This window comes from Haliotis asinina, chromosome 1, assembly GCF_037392515.1.
Source record: "Haliotis asinina isolate JCU_RB_2024 chromosome 1, JCU_Hal_asi_v2, whole genome shotgun sequence".
Taxonomy (NCBI): domain Eukaryota; kingdom Metazoa; phylum Mollusca; class Gastropoda; order Lepetellida; family Haliotidae; genus Haliotis; species Haliotis asinina.
The window spans coordinates 42,110,562-42,131,769 of NC_090280.1; the positions used below are offsets into that span (position 1 = coordinate 42,110,562).

At 41.0% G+C, this 21,208-nt stretch overlaps 2 protein-coding genes across 2 annotated transcripts; one reads left to right on the top strand and one right to left on the bottom strand.

Moving 5' to 3' along the window:
- Positions 1 to 903: 903 nt before the first annotated feature.
- On the bottom strand, positions 904 to 9,714 carry LOC137291591 (A disintegrin and metalloproteinase with thrombospondin motifs 20-like). Its single transcript, XM_067822977.1, has 5 exons — positions 9,411 to 9,714; positions 4,056 to 4,339; positions 2,900 to 3,076; positions 1,914 to 2,055; positions 904 to 938 (listed from the first exon to the last, which is right to left on the bottom strand). The coding sequence occupies exons 1-5, from the start codon at positions 9,712 to 9,714 to the stop codon at positions 904 to 906; spliced, it is 942 nt and encodes a 313-aa protein (XP_067679078.1).
- A 3,727-nt stretch (positions 9,715 to 13,441) lies between these two features.
- LOC137291581 (uncharacterized) lies at positions 13,442 to 21,149 on the top strand. Its single transcript, XM_067822965.1, has 4 exons — positions 13,442 to 13,675; positions 16,033 to 16,109; positions 18,657 to 18,962; positions 19,308 to 21,149. Coding segments are annotated over exons 1-4 (1,320 nt in total). The 5' UTR covers positions 13,442 to 13,673; the 3' UTR covers positions 20,243 to 21,149.
- Positions 21,150 to 21,208: the final 59 nt, after the last annotated feature.

Below are 21,208 nucleotides of genomic sequence, written 5' to 3' on the forward strand. Positions count from 1 at the left end.
GCTGATTAAGAAGCACATGTTTCCTTATAGTTGGCGATATACCGAATCCGAATGGTGATTGTGCATGCTACAGTAATTTATTTAATCTTTTTTTTCAAATATATCAGTATAAACATGTTATGAAAACTTCAGTTTATGACCTGCATGATTGTCAAGGGTTTTCTGAGTATTACAGCAGCTGCTATATTCGTTCCCGAAAGAACATAGCATTGAGGTATACGTTCATTTAATTCCCATTATAGCTGATCTTGGACGTCAACAGGACATCTATTGTATCTTACCCTCGTCTTGCAGATGCTATATGTAATCACAAAGACTCTGCCACAAATCATACAGTTTGTGTCGCAAACATTACGAAGACTCCACGCTCCGTGTTACCAAGTTGCCTACCAGTGATACACGATGCCACGTATGCGTGTGAAACTCGGGGAACTCCTAACATTTGTCGGTTACTAGTGGATGGCAATCTTGTCGGGACAGGGAGTAAAGATGCAATATGAAATAAACTGAAATATCATACACTTTAAGCACATTTATTTATTTATTTATTTATTTATTTATTTATTTATTTATTTATTTATTTATTTATTTATTTATTTATTTATTTTTGGTGGTGAGGCATTTCATTTTCAGTGGACGGTGTACAGTTGAGAATGGGCGATGGGTGGTGCAAAGTATAAACATGGAGGAGATGAGTTAGACAGAACTAACAACGGACGCCCTATGTTGTGTACGAAGATTAAGACATGAGACAACTACATTAAGACTGCAATACAGTGATCAAATATCTCCACTTTGCTTGGAATGATGGCAGAGCATTGTTCTTCTTAGCAGAGAATAACGCATTTGTCTGTTCTGGTCATTAGGTACTTCCACAATAGAATAGTTCTCCGTTGTATCTTATCAGACAACCACAATGGCGGCATCTTGTTTGATCACTGTAAACATAAATAAAAGTTCTTTAACAGAATCTGATTAATGCTGAATTTTCTTCATTTTATCAACACGAAATGTTACCCGCATTCTTCATTTAGAAAAACAATCCAGTCTGTGTCAGTTAAAGAAAGATATGAGAAAAGATATCAGTCTCATAATGTCGTCAGTATCGAAACGGTAAAATAACAATGACCTAATTGTACTCCAATCTAATATTATGTCCTGGTATACAAGGAGAAGTTGAACCGGCGCAGAGAACGCGTTTACGGGGAGAAGGCGATGCACGGCAGTGTGCAAACTCATTTGCTTTGTGAAAAATACAGCAGATGTAGGCTAGTGCACGTGCAGTGCATGACGATGCACACGCCTTGCTCATACGACTCTTGCGATTTACTCATCGCACTACACTTGATTGCGCACAACCTTGCGCTCACATTGGCAAGCGCCAGTGGCTGGCACTCATACGTGTTAATACAGGTCAGTTGTCAGGTCGGTGCTCAGCTTATCTTTGTTTGCCACTAACACCTTCATCGTCCTCCACCGCCTGCACCAACCAACACCTTGATCTTACTCCAGCCTCACCCCTTACCAAGATCCTGATGTAACTTCAAACTCACCCCCCAACAAACACCAACAATTTTCAAGGCAGTATGTGGGATTTCTAAAACGAATTAATTTCTAAAAAGGGGATTTAAAAAAACAAACTATTGATCCATAAATGAAAAAAACACGCTTTCAGGGGGTATCAACATTATCTCCAATTAAAACAGCAAAATAAATTTGATAAGGGGAGATAGCTCTTGCCCAGGTTTACCGCAAGAAAAATACTTGAGTGGTCAAAATATCATTGGAAGCAAGATAAAGGGAAATAACTGCATAACTTGACGACGCTCTCCTACTGTCACAGACAAAAGTATCCAACCTCTTTAACCTCCCACCTGTTCCTCTCAGTGAACTAAGTAACTCTTGGTTCTCACATTCTCCTCTGTTCACGGTCAAGGGCAGACCTGGTCCTTGAATAGAGCAATACCCACACAGTCCTCCACAGATCACTTTGAAATCGGACGAAGATCGAATCTCGAAAGAGACATAGGTCTCGTTGGATGCACTCCACAGTGTCTGCAAGACAACAGTTGTGAGTGAGGAAAATGGGTTTAACACCATTTTCAACAGTATTTTATCAAGTATTATATCATTTATTTTATCAAGTATTTTATCATTTATTTTATTAAGCCAAAATACTGATCGCACATCAGTCTCGATTCCTGCTGACCGTCCTACTGCGCAACTCAGTACGGCCTGTACAGAATTTTGAGACCAACAACTGGTCAATTGGATATATATGAACTGGTTCACGAGACTCGTGTTTCCCTTGCTGCTTTCGACCCGTGAAGGTCCCGCGGTAGAATAGGCCATCAGCAATCCATGCTTGCCATAAAAGGCGACTACGCTTTTCGTAAGAGGCAGCTAACGGGATCGGGTGGTCAGGCTCGCTGACTTGGTTGGCACATATCATCGGTTCCCAATTGCGGAGATCGATGCTCATGTTGTTGATCAATGGAGTGTCTGGTCCAGACTCGATTACTTACAGACCGCCGCCATATAGCTGGAATATTGCTGAGTGCGGCGTAAAACTAAACTCACGCACTCATTTTGCTGTTTTCGGTTTGCCAAATAGAGACGGTGTGATTTCCGAAAAAAAATAGCAATGGTGCTGTAAAACTGAAGTCCACTTAGTAAAAGTGTATGTGCATAGAAACGTCAAAGCAAAACCTTACAATGTGACACCCGGGGGGAAAACCGTTACTTAAGACAAACAGTTCTAGAAGCTAGAGAAGGTGAGAAGATGTTTTGGCTGAGCTTAAAAATATCCTAAAATTGAGTTCGAAACAAGACAGAAAGTAGGCTTTAAGCTAAATTTCAATTATCAGTATTTTGTAAATGGTATTTCTTCATCACGGACCTCGCCGTAGGTCCGCAGTCCCGTATCATCAAGGCTGACATGAAATGATCCAATAGGTCCACATGGACCTTTCTCGGTTAGCGACTGAGGGGCATAGCAATCTCCGGCCGCTCCGTAGGGGTATCGCTCCCCGGTCCAGTTCGCAAAGGTGTAATCGTAGCTGTTTATCCTCATGCTCTGAAAAAATCAATTAAATACAACATGGTTCTTGCTTGTTTGTTTTTTTGTATTTGTTATAGCATTGATGTTTAACGTCTCACTCAGCAGTCCGCCAGCTATATGACCACGGTGTGGATGTGATCGAGTCTGGATGATACAATTCTGTGATACACATCATAAGCATCGATCTACGCTGTTGTTACATCGTAGTTAGGATAGGATGTCATCTGGCAACCAATGGGTAGTCGCCTCTTAAGACATGTATAGGCTGCACATTACCCGGTTGTTTGGCTGGGTTGTCTAAAGCGGCACTCAGCAATATTCTAGCTATATGGAGACGGTCTGTAAATAATCACGTCTGGACCAAACAATCCAGTGATCAACAAGAGAGAATCGATCTACGCTATCGGGATACTACGAGATATGTCAACAAAGTCAGTGAACCCGACAACACGCAGGATCCCGTTAGTCGTCCGACAACATGGTTTATTCTAACCCTAATCTTCACTATACCATAGTACTGGCAGCTATTGTTTGTGTGTAAGTGAAGAGAGTTGAGCAGCTATAAGAGAGTCCGATACGAAACGGGTCTTGGGACTTTAAGTCTTCTTGAGATTGAAAGCGTCATAGTGTCATTGCATCGTAATGTCTTAATGTCATTGTGTCATTGCATCGTAATGTATTAACGCCATTGTGTCATTGCATCGTAATGTCTTAATGTCACTGTGTCATTGCATCGTAATGTTTTAATGTCATTGTGTCATTGCATCGTAATGTCTTAACGCCATTGTGTCATTGTATCGTAATGTCTTAACGTCATTGTGTCATTGCATCGTAATATATTAATGGCACCGTGTCATAGCATCGTAATGTCTTAACGTTATGGCGTCGTATTTCCTTAACGTCATGGAACTGTGGCATCATAATATCTTAATGGTATCGTGGTGACATGACAAAATTCATTTCAACAGTGTTCCTACCCTTCAGTTCAACTCACCACTGGATCGACCTTGACCTTGTAGAAGGTCGTGGTTCCCTCTGAGCCCGAGGACATCACCATCTCGTTGGTGCAGTTTGCGTTCCTCAGAGAGGGAAACAATCCAATATTAGGGTTCAGCAAGGAGATGAACTCCGAGGGGTTTTCTTGAGACATATTGTGACAGTATATCCTCACTCTGTTTCCATATACACCGGGGGCCTCTGGGAACAGCCAGTAGTGACCTTCAACACTAGAAGGATCCTTCTGTTTTACTTCAGAGCATGTTTTGGGTTTCTTGATCACTGTGAAAGAGTCATACAAGATTTACAAGACTACTTCAGAATAGTACAGGAATGGTAACAGTCGAGTCTTGACAAGACAAACCCACCATGTCATTCCAAAGTACGATGCATGACGGCTTACATCGAAACAATATGCGTAAATTGAAATTATGTATTGTTAAGTCGCGAGAAGAGCATTGGACTGAGACACTGTTGCTATACGCATAGTTTTGGTAAAACACTCCGATTTTGTATTTCATTCATTACTGATTCTACAAATATCTACAAATTCTGGAATTCTGTTTAATAAAAAGTTGAAATGATGAAACGTGAATGCCATTTTGCTTTCAACACCTCTCCAATGCACCCCTCCGAGCCTCCTCTATACTACAATACACAGAATAGGACTAATGAGAATCTACACCATGAGAAATAACACTGACTGGTGTTCATTAAAAACACATTCAAACAATATCACAATCGATGTTGTCGAATCATATATTGGATATACATGGAGGATCATGGCATTCGTCCATTGTCTCAGCACATTCTCAACGTGCGGAACAGACAAGTGGGTCTTGATCGTTCATCAGCAATATCTTCGATCATGCTTCCTGAAAAGATGATGCTCCTTTCACTGATGTTTAGTATTCCCCTTAAGTGAGAGACACGTGGCATATGTGTACTGTATATCAGTATCAAAGAAATCAAGTAGTACCGAGGTTGGACTATGCAGAGACACGGAAATACGTGTGTTCATTCAATACACAGATCTATAATATACTGGAAGGAACAAATAACCTAACACAATTTCACAATTTCTTCTCAATGATCGTTTATTTATTTAGTGCCAGCGAAATGGCAAACTTGCGAAGAAGTCTGGAAAGAATACTTGCACTTTTATGTGTTTACTTATTTGTTTCCCTCAGTATATTTGTGACAGTGAAAAATAACAGTTTCAGGTTCTTGAATAGTCTATTTTGTTTTAAATTTCTATTTTCATTTTCTATTTTTTATTATTTATTTATTTTTGTATTTATATCTACTTTATTGTAAATATTTTATGACAATCGCTGTGGCAGTAAGTTTCCGTTATGCATATTTTGTTATCTTAATATTTGTGTTTATAGTAATTTATTCAATGTAGTTTACGTCATTACGTAAAATTAACTTGACAGTGTTGACAGGCTGTCTGTAATGGTGAAAGGATATTGCACATTGTCCGTTTGGATCTCCATTACAACACTACTTTATGAGTACACGGGTAATAGAGAGCGCACAGAACAGCACAGCACATACATGATGTTCCCTCTGTTGACTTCGTTATCGTAGTAGAGGCAGTTTAGTGTCCTTGTGGATAGAGCGGTAAACGGAAAGTCCCCGGTTCCATCCCGGACAAGCCATACCAAATACGTACAAATTTGGTACCTTGCCTTGTCATAGAACAATCTGTCCAATAATTTTAAAGCAATCTGGGTTTTCCAGATGTTCACAAGATGCTTTTATTTCGAATATAGATGATAATTTCTTTTTCAGTGTGTTTTTGATCAGTTGACAGTTTGATCAGTTACTAAGGATCTGTTGATTATGATGATCATGACAGGGCCCAATTTCTCGAAACAAACTTAAGTTTTAACTCAAATCTCAAACTGAGTTTGACAATATGAAACAGCTGAAATTTTAACTCAATTGCATTTTTTAGACTAAAAAAGTTCAAACAACTAAAGAAATCTGTCCCCCAAATTCAGATTGTCTACTATGTTTGAGCTGGATACCAATTTCCTTTCATTCTGGAAAATGGGTGTTCTTGCATTTTCTCAGATTTGAGCAAAAACTTGAACTTAAGTCAAAACTCAGACTTAAGTTTGTTTCGAGAAATCGGGGCCAGGTGTTAACTTCATGAATTGTACAGCTGTATGCTGGTAGCTGTATGCTGTATGCTGTATGCTGTATGCTGTATGCTGTATGCTGTATGCTGTATGCTGTATGCTGGTAGCTGTTGAAATAAAATAAGGAGGTGGACTACAGTGCATTTTCTTTTTGTTGGTAAAAACATCACAAGATATTATTTGATATGTGTGAAGAATTCAATCAAATGTTAGTACTGTTAGCTTACATTGCTTTACAAATGTATGTACATTTTTTATTAAAAAGAAAATTGCTTGATAATAAAACTGTTTCATATTTCGTCAGAAAAAACCCCAAAAATAAATTAATGCAATCTTTAATAAATCTGGCTTCACCTCGCGTCGCATCGCCTTTCCACGCTTTTCCACGCCTTGTCTCGCCTCCCGTCTTAACCTACATATTAATCCCGTTGACCAAAAAAGTACCTTATCTTACCTCGTGCAGTCTTATTTTAAAACGATAATATCATTTAATAACCTATAATTTATATTGCTTTTGACTACAACCTGAATATTCAAAGTTTTGTTTGCTTGTGCCTTGTCTGGTAAAGGTCCACAACTGTTACATGTGTCAGTTTATGATATATACCGTTGTCAGTGGTGTCATTACATTGGTAGCCTAGTGGTTGATCCGTTTGCTTGTCACGCCGAAGACCCGGGTTCAATTCCCTACATGTATACATTGTTTGAAGCCGATTTCTGGTGTCCCCCGTTGTGATATTACTGGAACATTGCTAAAAGCCGCGTTAGACTAAACCCACTCAGCCATTACAGTGCTTAACCATTGGTAACTGAGAGACTGCCTAATAAGTGTGGTCTCAAGCAATGTTGCCCATACAAAGCGTTTTTTTCCAGTTGGCTGGTAATTATGTAAACACATACATACAATTTCCATGTTAAATATATTAAATGTATTGACAATCATTATTTTACGTTTCAGTTAAGTATTATTTTGATACCAATTAGGCCCCGTCTGACACATGCATAAAACATTTATTACATTTCAGTCATCGTTGACTCCACTATGTCTGGTGCACTATGTCTGGTGCACTATGTCTGGTGCACCATGTCTGGTGCACTATGTCTGGTGCACCATGTTGTCTGGTGCACCATGTCTGGTGCACCATGTTGTCTGGTGCACCATGTCTGGTGCACTATGTCTGGTGCACTATGTCTGGTGCACCATGTTGTCTGGTGCACCATGTTGTCTGGTGCACTATGTCTGATGCACATGTCTGGTGCACCATGTTGTCTGGTGCACCATGTCTGGTGCACTATGTCTGGTGCACTATGTCTGGTGCACCATGTTGTCTGGTGCACCATGTCTGGTGCACTATGTCTGGTGCACTATGTCTGGTGCACTATCCTTTCAACGTGTAACAACTCCTCGACTTACTCATTCGGTGGTATACATGTAACGAGAAGTCTAGAGCAGTGGCTTTAGATGCAACGCATCTACCGGAGGTAAAGCAAAATGTACTTGGTACCGTTTGAAAGCTTGGAAAATCTAGTGTTACCAAACCAGTGTTGCCAGATTTGAAAGAGGCAGGCAGTGAGTCTTTTTGGCGCGTTTCCATGGTAACCATGCTGTGTTTCAAAGAACATAACGGCTATATGTAAAGGAATATAACTTCACTCATTCTCTTCCCATAGAGGTTACTTGTCATATCTTCCTACGAACCTCTGTTCTAATACGGCCATATTTCGCAGTTCTCATAAAATCCCCTAGCGGCAAAAAAAAATGGCAGCAGACTTATCTCCCTTTTTTTCTGTCCAATCAGAACACGTATTACATCGATGTAGATTCAACTTGACAAATGCAAGCAATGTGGAGAAACAAACACGACATGACTGAGTTCTGTCTAGAAGAAACATTTGAGTATCGCGCTCGGGAAGAGGTTCTAGTGTTCACGATGCGTCCGGAAATTACCGAGATCTTGCGAACGATCACTTTTGAAACAAGGTCGCTGATTGCACAACTAAATCTGATTGCCTCCAATCACGAGTCTTGAACACTCGCACCATGAAAGGGTACCGATGGTATGAGAACAGAGGTTAGGTAGGAAGATATGACAAGTAACCCCTGTGGGAAGAGAATGAACTTCACTATGAGTATGAGTAAACCGTACTTACACATTATACTTGTATAAACGTTTCACACGCGAGTGAAACATCTTAACCTTTGACCTTATTGTTTTGCGTGATTTGGTGGAGTAGTGCTTTGTAGAGCACGTGCATTCTCAAAAATGATAGTGAAGTTATATTCATTTAATGTAGCTGTCACGTTCTCTGAAAAATAGCACGTTTACATGGAAACGCACCAAAATGACATGTTGCCTCAAACTTCCAAGCCCGAGCCTTCCAACGGTACCAAAAACATCTTGTTATACCACCGGTAGACCTATATTCTTTATTTTGCTAGATGGCTGGCCAGTGGTCTAATAACTGGTGCACTTGTGCCCAATCTGTTTGCCTATTTTGACAACAGAATATGTCAAGGCACTACTATCAACACAAATACTATTCTGGATTGCGAATTCAAAATACGAAAAAAGAAACCCAGTGTTTGTGCCCGCGTTTGCCTTTTTGTATAGAAAGTAGATTTAGTTTTAAGCCACACTTATCAACGTATTCAGTTACGTGACAACGGTCAATAAATAGTCGACTCTGGACAAGACAATCTAAAGATCCACAGCATGAGCATCGATCTACGCAATTAGAATACGATGACACTTGACAATCAAGTCAGCGAACCTGACCACCCGATCCCGTTAGTTGCCTCTTACGACAAGTATAGGTTACCGAAGATCAACTCTGACCGAGATCTTCACAGGCATAGTGCAAGATAACGTCATATAATGGAAGGCACAAAGTGGCTGTGTCAGGGGCCATAAACATGCAAAGAAACAGGACACCATACATCAAACATAATCTGTTGTGGTGTGTGGAGATATCGTTCTAAATATTTGGTGAAAACTGGTCTCCGGCGACTAACGGGATCCGGTGGTCAAACACGTTGACTTCGTGTATGCATGTCATCGAATTTCATATCAGTTATGTTAGTCACTGTATTGTCTTGTTCATATCGGATTATCTGGGTTTTCAGACTGTCCCCAGTTAGCTGGAACATTGCAGTGCGGCGATAAACAATAAAATCTAAAACAAAAGAGAGCACCGATACTTACCTTCTTTCACAAAGTACTGAAATGAGCCTTGGGTATTCTGGGTTAACTCTGAAGAATGGAGCACGAAAGTGTTGGTAAAACAGCGTTTTACCTCTTTGCTGTAATAGAATGAGAGGCAAAATACATCCTTGTCGCACACACCAGCACATGATACTTTAGACTTGGTTTTATGATCCATCAAAAAAATGTTGTTGTAGTATGGATTATCAACAACATCTTGGAGCCTGAACATTGACGTTTGAAAAAAAGCCAAACATGGAACATAACTGAAGACGATTATCAGAATCAGAATTGTCATCGACATGTCGCTTTAACAGAATGTCTTTAATTCAATGACCTCTTTCGTCACGTTCTTGATTAATATAACCATCTGTGATCAATCCCGTTATCTATGGATCAATAGATCTGCGTGCATGCAGAAGACAAAATCAATAATGCCACCGTAAGCACATAACAGTTTATTACTAATTAAATACAACTATATACTACTACCTTGAAAGGAAAATATACGACCACAGGCAGTCATTAGAGGGCAACAAAGGTGTTTGTGTTACATACTTCACAACAATATAAGAACAAACCACGATTGTTTCTTATTTGATATAATTACTAATAATCATCATTTTGTTATTTAAACGCCCCTTTTGATCAGGAATGATTGATTGACCAATATTGATTTTCCTAACGCAATTATTTGAATTCACATTTGTGTTGATGATTTCAAAGTTTGCTAAGAAACGCGTCACATCTATTTCACATCATGATTTAGATCATGTTTGAATCTAACAACAATATTTATAGTGTGTATAGGCCAGAAAGTAATTTTCTTGGGTTGATTGACCTTTGTAATAGTCAAGGTATTTGGACCAGGCAATCCTGTTATTAACAACATGAGCATCGATCTACGCAAATAGGAACCGATGACATGTGTCAACCAAGTCAGCGAGCTTGATCACATGATCCTCGTCAGTCACCTCTTACAACGAGCATTGATTGCTGAAGATCAATTCTAACTCGGATCTTCAGGTCGTATGTCGTGGAGAGTCATGTATGATGTATTATATAACATGATGAAAATTAAAGAGCTCATCTGTAAACACGTATTCAGATCTCTGCCTTTCACATTCATAACAATCGATGCAGTTTCAAAACGTGAATGCTGTTAAAACCTTCCAGAACCCAAAGACTAGGCGTTAGGAATTCCTGTTCAAGAGTGTCGTAGTACATTGTGTCTGTAAGGGAGTTCCAATGCTCGAGTTCCCCAATAACCGATGTCGACCCTAAAACAGTGAAAAGAGCCGGTACGATTATCTCCCTTAGAAAAGATACGGTCTCTGGTTGTGAACGCCAGTCTTATAGAAGAGCCATGCAAAAGTGACTGATATTAATCTGATGTTACAGTCTCTAAACTGTGTTACAGCTTACTGTTTCAAATAGATAAACAAGTTTGTTTGCGTCTGTCTAGCAAGGAAGATCAATGAAAACGTTGCCCTCGTCTTGCATACTACATTGAAGTGTTAAAAAAGACGAGGATCCAGGTTTAAAATTTGTCTTCAGCTGCCCATTCGTAAAAGCGACTAAAGAGTGAACATCGCGTGGTGTTTCTCGTTGATTTGGTTGAATATACCATATACGATCGATTGTCATGATGCCTTTATGTATTGTCTAGTCCAGTTTCGATATACAGACCGCCGCCAAATAGCCGGAGAAAAAACTGCACAGTGTAAGACAAAACGTTTATACGCTGCCTATGGAGTGAAAGTCACGTCCAAACTGACCCATTAACTGGGGTAGAAATAATTCACTACTGTGAGAATTCACTAAGTGAATGGAACCTGTTATAGAAGGACGCTATGTCCATACACACAATGTGTGAATTCACTCAGTGAGTGGAACCCATAATAGAAGGCCGCTATATCCATACACATAACACGTACATTCATCTCACAACACCAACGATCTGTGATAGAATTGATCTTCAGTTACCTATGATTGTTATAAGATGCGACTAACATATTCACGTGGTTCCAATTGCGTATATCGAGGCTTATGCTGTTGTTCAATGGATTGGTCCAGATTCGAGTATTTACAGACCACCACATATATTGCTGATTGCAGCGTAAAACTAAACTCGCTCGCTCGCTCACGCACCCACGCACCCACTCACCCACGCACCCACTCACCCACTCACCCACTCACCCACTCACGCACTTACTCTCCATGAGGCACTATTCAGACGGACAGGAGCCCCACACTGGCATCAATGAATAGGGTGTATCTCTGACACTACTAATGGATATGACTGATGCTGGAGCATTGAGAATCCTAGACTGAAGATCCTAGACTGAAGATTGGGGCAGTCATCGTGTCCGTTTGTCGCTCTCCCGCATACTCACTCACTCACAACACTCACACAGAAATCGTGTAATACACATGCGTGGTTGTACAGCACCGTCCTTTAATACAACGTTCCGTGTTGGGTAGGACCTTGGCTGACAATACCCCGACATAAAGCAAGGCAGTGATGATTCACGACTTGAGCCACTTCAATGACTGGGTATATACAGGCCGGTATTGTAATGATTATTTATCGGGCCGTCGGTAATTACAGCATAGACGACATCCGACCTGCATACCGACTGACTCACGTCAACTCCCGAGTGCCTTGAAGGTGCCGGAATGTTTCAAGTCTATTCATGACTTGCGACGTTCAATTCACCGACATTTCACTACACGTTTAACTCTGCCACATGCAGCTGGTCATATTGGACCTGTCGGGAGTATTATATCTGGACAAAAATAACGATAATTAGCTTCTGTGTGATAACTTGAGAAAATGGCAATTGAGGTATTCAAAACATCAGTATTGTGGAACAAGTTACTACCCTAAAAAGTTCAGTTACATGTAGACGGCTCGGGCGAGTGAGTGAATATAGTTTTTCGTCGTGTTTAGCAATGCTCCAGTAATATGACAGCTGGGGACACCAGAAATGTACTTCACACATTGCATCCATATTTAGAATCGAACCCGTGTCTGCCGTGACGGGCGAACGCTTTAACCACTAGGCTACCCCACCGCCCCTCCCTGTGTTAAGAAGAACGTTCCCATATGCTGAATCGGAACCACTACGCCATCTGTTACCATGACAGTGAAATTGCGGCATTAATTCCAAGACACTATATCAATATAAACAAACTGGAAACAAATGGAAGAATGATTTGGGATAATTAATAGAATCTACCCTTCCATTCTTTCGATATCGGGATGATTGTACGGGACTTTAAAACTTTCACCGACCCTTAGTTTGTTTAATGTCCGATGAAAAGAAAGTGATAGTATTTTTTCTTTGTATGTTTTAATTAGAGACCTATGCGACCCGTGAAGGTCCGGGATAGAATAGGCCTTCAGCAACCCACGCTTGCCATAAAAGGCGACTATGCTTGTCGTAAGAGGCGACTAACGGGATCGGGTGGCCAGGCTCGCTGGCTTGGTTGGCACATATCATCGGTACCCAATTACGCGGATCGATGCTCATACTGTTGATCACTGGACTGTCTGGTCCAGAATCGATTATTTAGGGACCGCTTCCATTTAACTGGAATATTGCTGAGTGCGTCGTAAAACTAGACTCACTCACTCACTAGATACCTATGCATATTGAAACCCAATTCTATGTGAATGGTTTTGAGTTTATTCGTTGAGCATACATCACCTGCTCTTGGTAATACTGGAACCGGGGTAGTCTGGTGGTTAAAGCGTTCCCTCGTCACGGCGAAGAGCCGGGTCCGATTCAACCATGAATAGAATATGTGAACCTATTGGCTCGCAATTGAAGGAATATTGCTGCAAATAGTGTAAAACCATTCTCACTCACTCACTCACTCACTCTCAGTGAGACAGATTTGCGTCCCACGGGACTAAGCCACATAAATGCCATTTGCGGGTATTCACACCTGTTCATTATCGATTCAGGTTATAACTGTCACAACTCTTATATAGCTTTGAACGAACATTACAGCCTGTGTGAGGCAACTGCCAATGTTCTTCATTCAGGCGGGCTATGTACAGACATCAAGCCTCACAATCTGCCCTCTTTACGTGTTCATAACACAAAAGCCTCTTTACACCCGGGTTACATAGCTCCTCCGATTTACAAGACAGTCACTGGATATGCGTGCCTCATGTTCTGTATGCCCAGTACGTTACACAAGGGTGGAGACGGCAGTGAATTGTGTTCAACTTTTGGAAAATATCGCTAGCATATGTGAGTATATATATTTTTTATGGTGCTGTATTTATAAATCATAAATGTAAGTCTTTGTATATATTGTTATTATTTATATTTGTGTTTCTATGCACATATCGACCACTTAGGGAAGATCGATATGATCTCATATTGATTAATCGGCTGAGACCTGCCTAAGGTAGTGTTGTGGTGTTTTAAGGTGGTCGTGATAGTGGACGCTGTAGTCTGATTAGCTCTTGTTGGTGTTGGTGGCAGTATTGTTTGTAAGACAATGTTCCCAGCACAAGTACAAACTGTATTACATTACCAGAGCAACAGAGCCAAATGTACAAAGATCCGATAACCCATCTATCTCTTATTGTGTCAGTTTTCACGCCAAGCATGATGTTCCAGGGACATATTCTGACCAGAATCTAGAAATATTTATAGTACTGATTTGTCTTTAAATAAAGTAGAAGAGGGAAAGCAGTTTTTAATACAAGAGGAAAGCAGCTACTGGCTATGATGTTAAGCCTCAATGGTGAGCTGTACTTACTGTATAAGCAGATGTCGTCGTATAGTAGTAATACGTACTAATTATTATTATTATTATTAGTAGTAGTAGTAGTAGTAGTAGTAGTAGTAGTAGTAGTAGTAGCAGTAGTAGTAGTAGTAGTAGTAGTAGTATCTGACTGATATGGCGTTCATATATATGATATACGCCCGACAAACACAACATCTGACTGGTCCGGGTATATGCTAATGTTGATATACACTACACTCGACAGTCAAGCACAACATCTGACTGATATGGTTATATGTTAATGAATTTATACACCCGACATGCATATATGCTGATATGGGACTATGCTGAAAAAGTTTTACCGACATATGTCTTTACAAACATATATTATGTACACATATACATATATATTGAACGTATCGGAATAGAAATACTGGCATATACTAAGCTGATATGTACCCGGCAGCCAGCTGCAGCATCTGACTGACGTGGGTATATATTTGTGTTGATATATATAGTCAGCAGAATCAAGGACATCTGACTGACATGGATATATATACAGTCAGCACAGCCGTGGACGTCTGACTGTTATGATATAATACATATTGATGCCCAAATAGGACTTCTCAGGGGTGACGATCGGGTTAGCCCAGTGGTAAAAGCGTTCGCTCATCACCCCAAAGGCCCGGGTTTGATTCCCCTCGTAGGTACGATGTTTGAAGTCCAGTATCCCTGTTGTGATGTTGCTAGAATAGTATTAGATACGGCGTAAAACTAAACACACTCACTACCCAGATAAGGGATTGTGTGTCGCTACAACATCACGCGGGACAAATCGTCCGTTTCATGAATGTAAAATTCTGGTCGAATATTCATAAAGGTCTGCGTGTACAAACGACCGGTTGTATTGTCTACCGTGTGAACGTGCTAGAGAGTGAGAGGACGAGTGGAAATCGACACAGCTACCCCACTCCAACCGACATACAATTCGGCCCATGCATAAGTCATCGATCTAACAGGATTTACAAGTCAGAAATATTTGCATGCACTATTCTCAGCCACGAGCCTCTATTGACGGTGAACACTGACAGACCGACTTAATTCGCAGAACAGCATTTCAAGGACGATCGGTCAATGTTCGATACCAGAGTGTCTGACCGTCGATGTACCATAACTTTAATCATATTTTACATGGCAGAAGCTGACTGAAAATGCACAATTTTACATACACTTCTATCGCGCAAAAGACTATCTATCGAGCAAACATGAATATCAGGTTCCCATTTTAACGAAAATGTGAAACGATGATAAGATGTCAGTAATTTATTCTGACTGGACTTTCACAGAAGGAACAGTGTAATACCTGTTTTGTTAGAAACTGCTTTAGCTTCTCCATATATTTAGCAATTATATTTGTACTAAGACACGGCCAATGAGAAAGCGGTGCACGCATGGAGGCAGACAGGTAAACTGTTAGCTGTCTCACGCACTCACTCTGTATAAAGTGTTTTATTATTATTATCATCATCATCATCATCATCATCACAACCACCACCACCAACTTCATAATCACCATCATCATCATTATCATCACACCCGTGAAGATCAAGGTCTTCAGCAACCCATGTGTGCTGGTAATCACTAGATTGTCTGGTCCAGTCTCGATTATTTGCACACCGCCGCCAAATAGCTGGAATATTGCTGAGTGCGGCATAAAACGAAACTCACTCAAACTGTACTGTGTGGGACAAAATCTACGTTTTCATCATTATCATCTTCATCATCGTCGTCGTCGTCGTCATCATCATCATCATCATCACTACCATCATCATCATAATTATTACAATTACCATTATTATTGTTGCTGTTACAGGTGTAAGCTGGGTACAATGTTGGATCACATCAAGTTGTGTATACTTCCACTGATATGGCTGACCTACATTGGGCATGGTGAGTTTAACGCTGCTTCACATACATAAACAAACAAACAATCTCAAGCTACAAAATATTTTGATTGTTTGTTGTGCAACGCCGCACTCAGCATAATTCCAGGTATATTGATAACTGTAAATAACCCATGCCAGTTTGGACCAGACAATTCAGTGATCAACATCTATCCGATGACATGTTGCAGCCAGACAATACGGTGATTCATATCAGTGATTTGAGATACGATGACGCATATACATGCACTAAATGAGCGAGTCTGGCCGTCCGATCCCGTTAGTCGCCTCTTGGGCCCTGGAAGGCCAGTTCTCACATATATCTGTACGGGTCGTAGCCACAGACTAGTACTGTTATGCATCATCTCTATCAAACACCGGGTAATAACAGGACATGCGGCAAGATAATTAAACCATTTCTAGAGTGGGTGAGACAGTTAATACCACACGGTATTTCGGTTACATAACGGCGTCATCGTGTGGGAGGAAAACCCGAAGTAATGCGTATCACAGACCTTCCCCATCTTGGTGAAACCCACCACTAGGTGTACTGAGCGGACAGACCGTCACTCAGACAAAGACAAACAATACCTTATTACCTTAGAAAGAATTCGTTCTGGATTACAAAGCATAAAAACTTTTACTAAATTTAGAAACATAGAATATAGAGACAAATATGTGCTTTAGAATACTCAAATGCATAAGGTGATATCTGAACATTCACCATTTGCTGAAAATTGAGGTACAAAAGACATCTTAGCTCGTTTAGTCTTGGTAATTGGCACCAGCGGCGGCCCGAATGTGTAAGCTTATACTCTAGATTTATAAAAAATGGGTTATGTCATTAATGATTTTTAAGACGCTGAAATTCCTCCAACTCATAGAGAAATAAAAGGTTATCAAAAGTGACCACGACTATTTCAATGGCTGTATTTCCAATTTTGTTAAGTTTTGATTTGCTTTTGACTGAAAGAGGCTCGAACCAGCACTGACAAGAATAATTGAGTGTACTCTGAATAAATGTTGTGTAAAACAACATCCTAACAGATTGGGAAACACTAAAAGATCTCAGTTTGCGCGTTAGATGGAGGCGTTGTTGAATTTACTATTCAGGGCATCGGTGTTGGTATCCCACGTTAACCTGCTGTCAATAAATTCCAAGGTACTTGTATTCAGAGGCTGTCTTAACACTGGTTCAGCATCAATGCACAAAGGTGGTACTGTGGGGAGTAAATTCTGAAATCAATACACAGTTCTTTCCTCTTTTTCAGATTTAAATTCACAACTAGAAATATAACCTAGGCGTCGAACCAAGGATCTTTTGTTTTGTGTTTGCTCAAGGGATAAAACAACAACACCAGCTACTACTGTTTCCCTGACTGTTTCTCTCGTATAGGATATTAACGTTGTGCTTTGACTGAGTGAGTGAGTGAGTCTGGTTTTACGCCGCCTTTAGCAGTATTGAGCAACATCACGACGAGGGACATCAGAAATGGGCTTCACACATTGTACCCATGTGGGGAATGGAACCCGGGTCGTAGGCGTGACGAACCAATTCTTTAACCAATATTCTACCCACCGCCCCCTTTGTGCTTTGAAGACACATCGGGAAAGGTTAACGGTTACAAGTACTGTACATACGGATATAACGAACACGCTTGTAACGAACTGAGTGATATACAGCTGCGTTCCGTCTAGTGACTATATGTCAGTCGACATAAACACTTGCTGTATATCAATAGTCATACGTACAACTTATTACTTTTAAAACGAACTAAAATTAGTGGTCCCTTCGAGTTCGTTATAACCGGAGTAAACTGTACATAAAAAATTAGTGGCCCCTTCGTGTTCGTTATAACCGGAGTAAACTGTGCATAAAAAATCAGTGGTCCCCTCGAGTTCGTTATAACCGAGTAAACTGTACATTGTGACAGTTCTTTCCTTACATTTAGGGATACAGTATCAGCTGTATCCAAACTCATGACCGCGGGTTCGAATCTTTTTTTTGTCATTACACAGTGGATGCTCACAATCTAGCTATTACAACCACGGGTAACCCAAGCTGCCAGAGCAGTGTTAGGTTATTAGTGACATGACTTATCCCACCGGGTAACCATTTTCTGCTTGGTGAATAAGGGACTGACGTTTCAAAAACTCCCAGGAGTCAAGCTGGAGTCACAATCTATGTCACCCCTGCTCTAAACCCTCTTCAACTGTTTAGTGACTGAGCTCTATTCACAAGGCCACACAGCAACACATGCACGTCTTGACAATTACTATGCTTATCGTAAGAGGCGACTAGCGGGATTGGGTGGTCAGGATCGCTCGCTTGGTTGACACATGCCATCGGTACCCAATTGCACAGATCTATGGTCATGTTGTTGATCACTGGATTATCCGGTCCAGATTCTATTACTTATTGATCACCGCCGTGTAGCTGGAATATTGCGAAGTGCGGCGTAAAACTGAACTCGAACTCACTCACTCACTCACTTGACAATTGAATATATATTTCCAGATAAAAACATTGATTACCTGTTTGTTTTCTGTACAGATGTATGTTCTGCCCAGAGCTTGTGCGAGGGTGGGGAGGCTACCCTTAACACAGAATACCGAGTAATGGCAGAGACAGGCAATTACACCGGATTTGTGTGGGTCAGGCCTAGTGACGACATCAATGTCGTCATATGCAACCCCAACTGCAGCAACGCCGAGGCGGGATACAGTGCAACCAAGAACGATACTCACTCCACACTCACTATAGACTCTGTGACATTCAGGGACGCTGGCATATGGACGATACAAGATGCTAATGATGAGACGGCTGCTGCTTCGAACGTCTGTAATCTGACTCTAAGCGGTAAGATTTGTTTGTTTAACCTCGATGACTTCATTTATAGAGTGTTTTCACAACCTGCTGACCGGCCAGTTTTGATGCAACATGTGACGATTGCATAATTTCGTCATCGAAATCCATGGTGACATTATGTCACTCAAGAGTGACGCCACGCTTGTCGCCAAGATGTGAAAGTTTTCGAAATTAGTAGTGTATGAAATTCCTGATCCCACACAAACTGAGACATTGATATCTGTGACAGTCTGTGAAAGTATATGACATCTGTCACCTAGTGGGCCCTCTGAGACCTGTGTTACCCTCCGCTAGCTTCTGAACCCTCTCTAACCTTCTCTGGGTCTTTACTTCCAGGAACATTTTCCTCCATGACTACCGCCAAGCCAGTTGATACAGGTCCTGACTCAACGCTCCCTCTGCCACTGTATTTGATCATTATTATAGCAGTCGGAGCGGCCCTCCTTATCGCTGTCATCATTATCATCATCTGTATTGTACGTTGGAGAAGAAAATGTGAGAAGTATGGCGTCCACGATGCTGAGAAATCCTACAAAGCCCCAAAAGAAGAAGCTAGTCCTGTGCAGAATCTCTGTGAGTCCCATCCTGCGAATGGTGAACCTATAGAAACGATCGATACAACTTTAGCAACGAAACCAAAGGATGAGGAAGACATCCCTCGTGAAATGGCACTTTCAAATGGGATGCTGTCCCAGGCTCCCGACTTGGACAAAGCAGAAGGTATGGATGAAACTTCTCTCGTTGCATCTAAGGAAGCTGATGTGGAAGAAAATGACAACACCGATGGGCCTGTTTGTGACGCACGGGAGGATCCTGGTGATGGGGAGTCGGACAGGGAGAAGGACGTTGCCACAACGGAGGCAGATACCGTGGCGGAACCGGAAGAAACAGGTCCCGACCATACTGGATTGTTTGAGGATGGAGAGTCAGGCACACCAATGGATCTGCCGGACAATGGGGCGACGGAAATTGGAAGTATATTTGAAGGTTTGGGAGAGCCTAGTGAGGATATGCCACAGGAACAGGGTGTTTCAGATGGGTCAGGTTTTCCTCCTACAGCAGAGGATTCCAATGAAGGAAAATCTGACAACCCGCGCGATGAGGGCAGAGATGAAGATGGTAACGGTGCTTCTGATAACTCCCCGTTGGACGAGTCCGTCTTGCAAGAGTTGTCCGCTTTAGGAGATAACGATTCATACGATGTCGCCGGTGCCACAGAGGATGGCGACCTTGCTGTGTATGTTCCTGAGAGAGCTGGAGAACCAGAGTAAGTTTCAGGCTCTAGTGAACAGGAACTCGGCTCCAACATGGTGCTATGGGTCATTGCTGAACGGTGCATGTTATAGTGACAGCGTGGTGCTGTAAAACACTTTCATGTAAAAAAGCAGGAGATTATTTGCTATCGTACTAATTCTGTTGTAACTTTGTACGGCTATTGACTTTTGGAACGACTTGACATGTCGATCATGTCATTTTACTCGTAGGTGAGGAATAATGTGTTTCTACGTCGAGTGTGAATGCGTGCGTGCATGTTTTACTTGTACGGACAAATGGGGTTTTTTTGGTGCTACCCAGCTGAGATAAATACTTCTGGATTCGTTATTAAGTGCCCTTTGTACCAAGCCAATGTATCAACAAGTAACAGCTTTCAAGTTCAGGGACCGAACCTTTCGTTTTCTGGGAAGATGTTCCACCTAGCAAACCACAAGTCTCCCAGTACTATTGAAGGTCAGTTCAAACTGCCACAAGAGTGTTGTGGTCAGTGTATGCCAGTGGACTACGATTACTAAAATCTTCATTACAACTGCAAGACTATATACCGAAGCTGTATAGAAGTTAGTGCATGAGACCAGTAGGAAGTCGGGAAGGTTCCATTTCCTTCTCTACATGAGGATGCCTTCAACAAATGTTAACTAAAAAGCGATGTTTTCATGCGAAACTATTTCTTAGTGTAACCAAAAGACAAAGTACCATATGTGTAGTTTCATTATTGGCTTGGCAATAGAATTATTAAGTAAATTGGAAATTGCAAGAGTTGAAATTTTTGTCAAAATATAAGCCCCATTTTTACACATTCTTCTGCGTTGAGTTTCCCGTAGAAAATATTATATGTGTTATCAAAATCTGAATTCAAACACTGTATATATGGCTTAGATAAATTGTCAATTTTTGTATACATAACTGTAGTGTGTTTTCCATTGTCATTGCTGACGAGGGTTGCTGGAAATGCATTATAG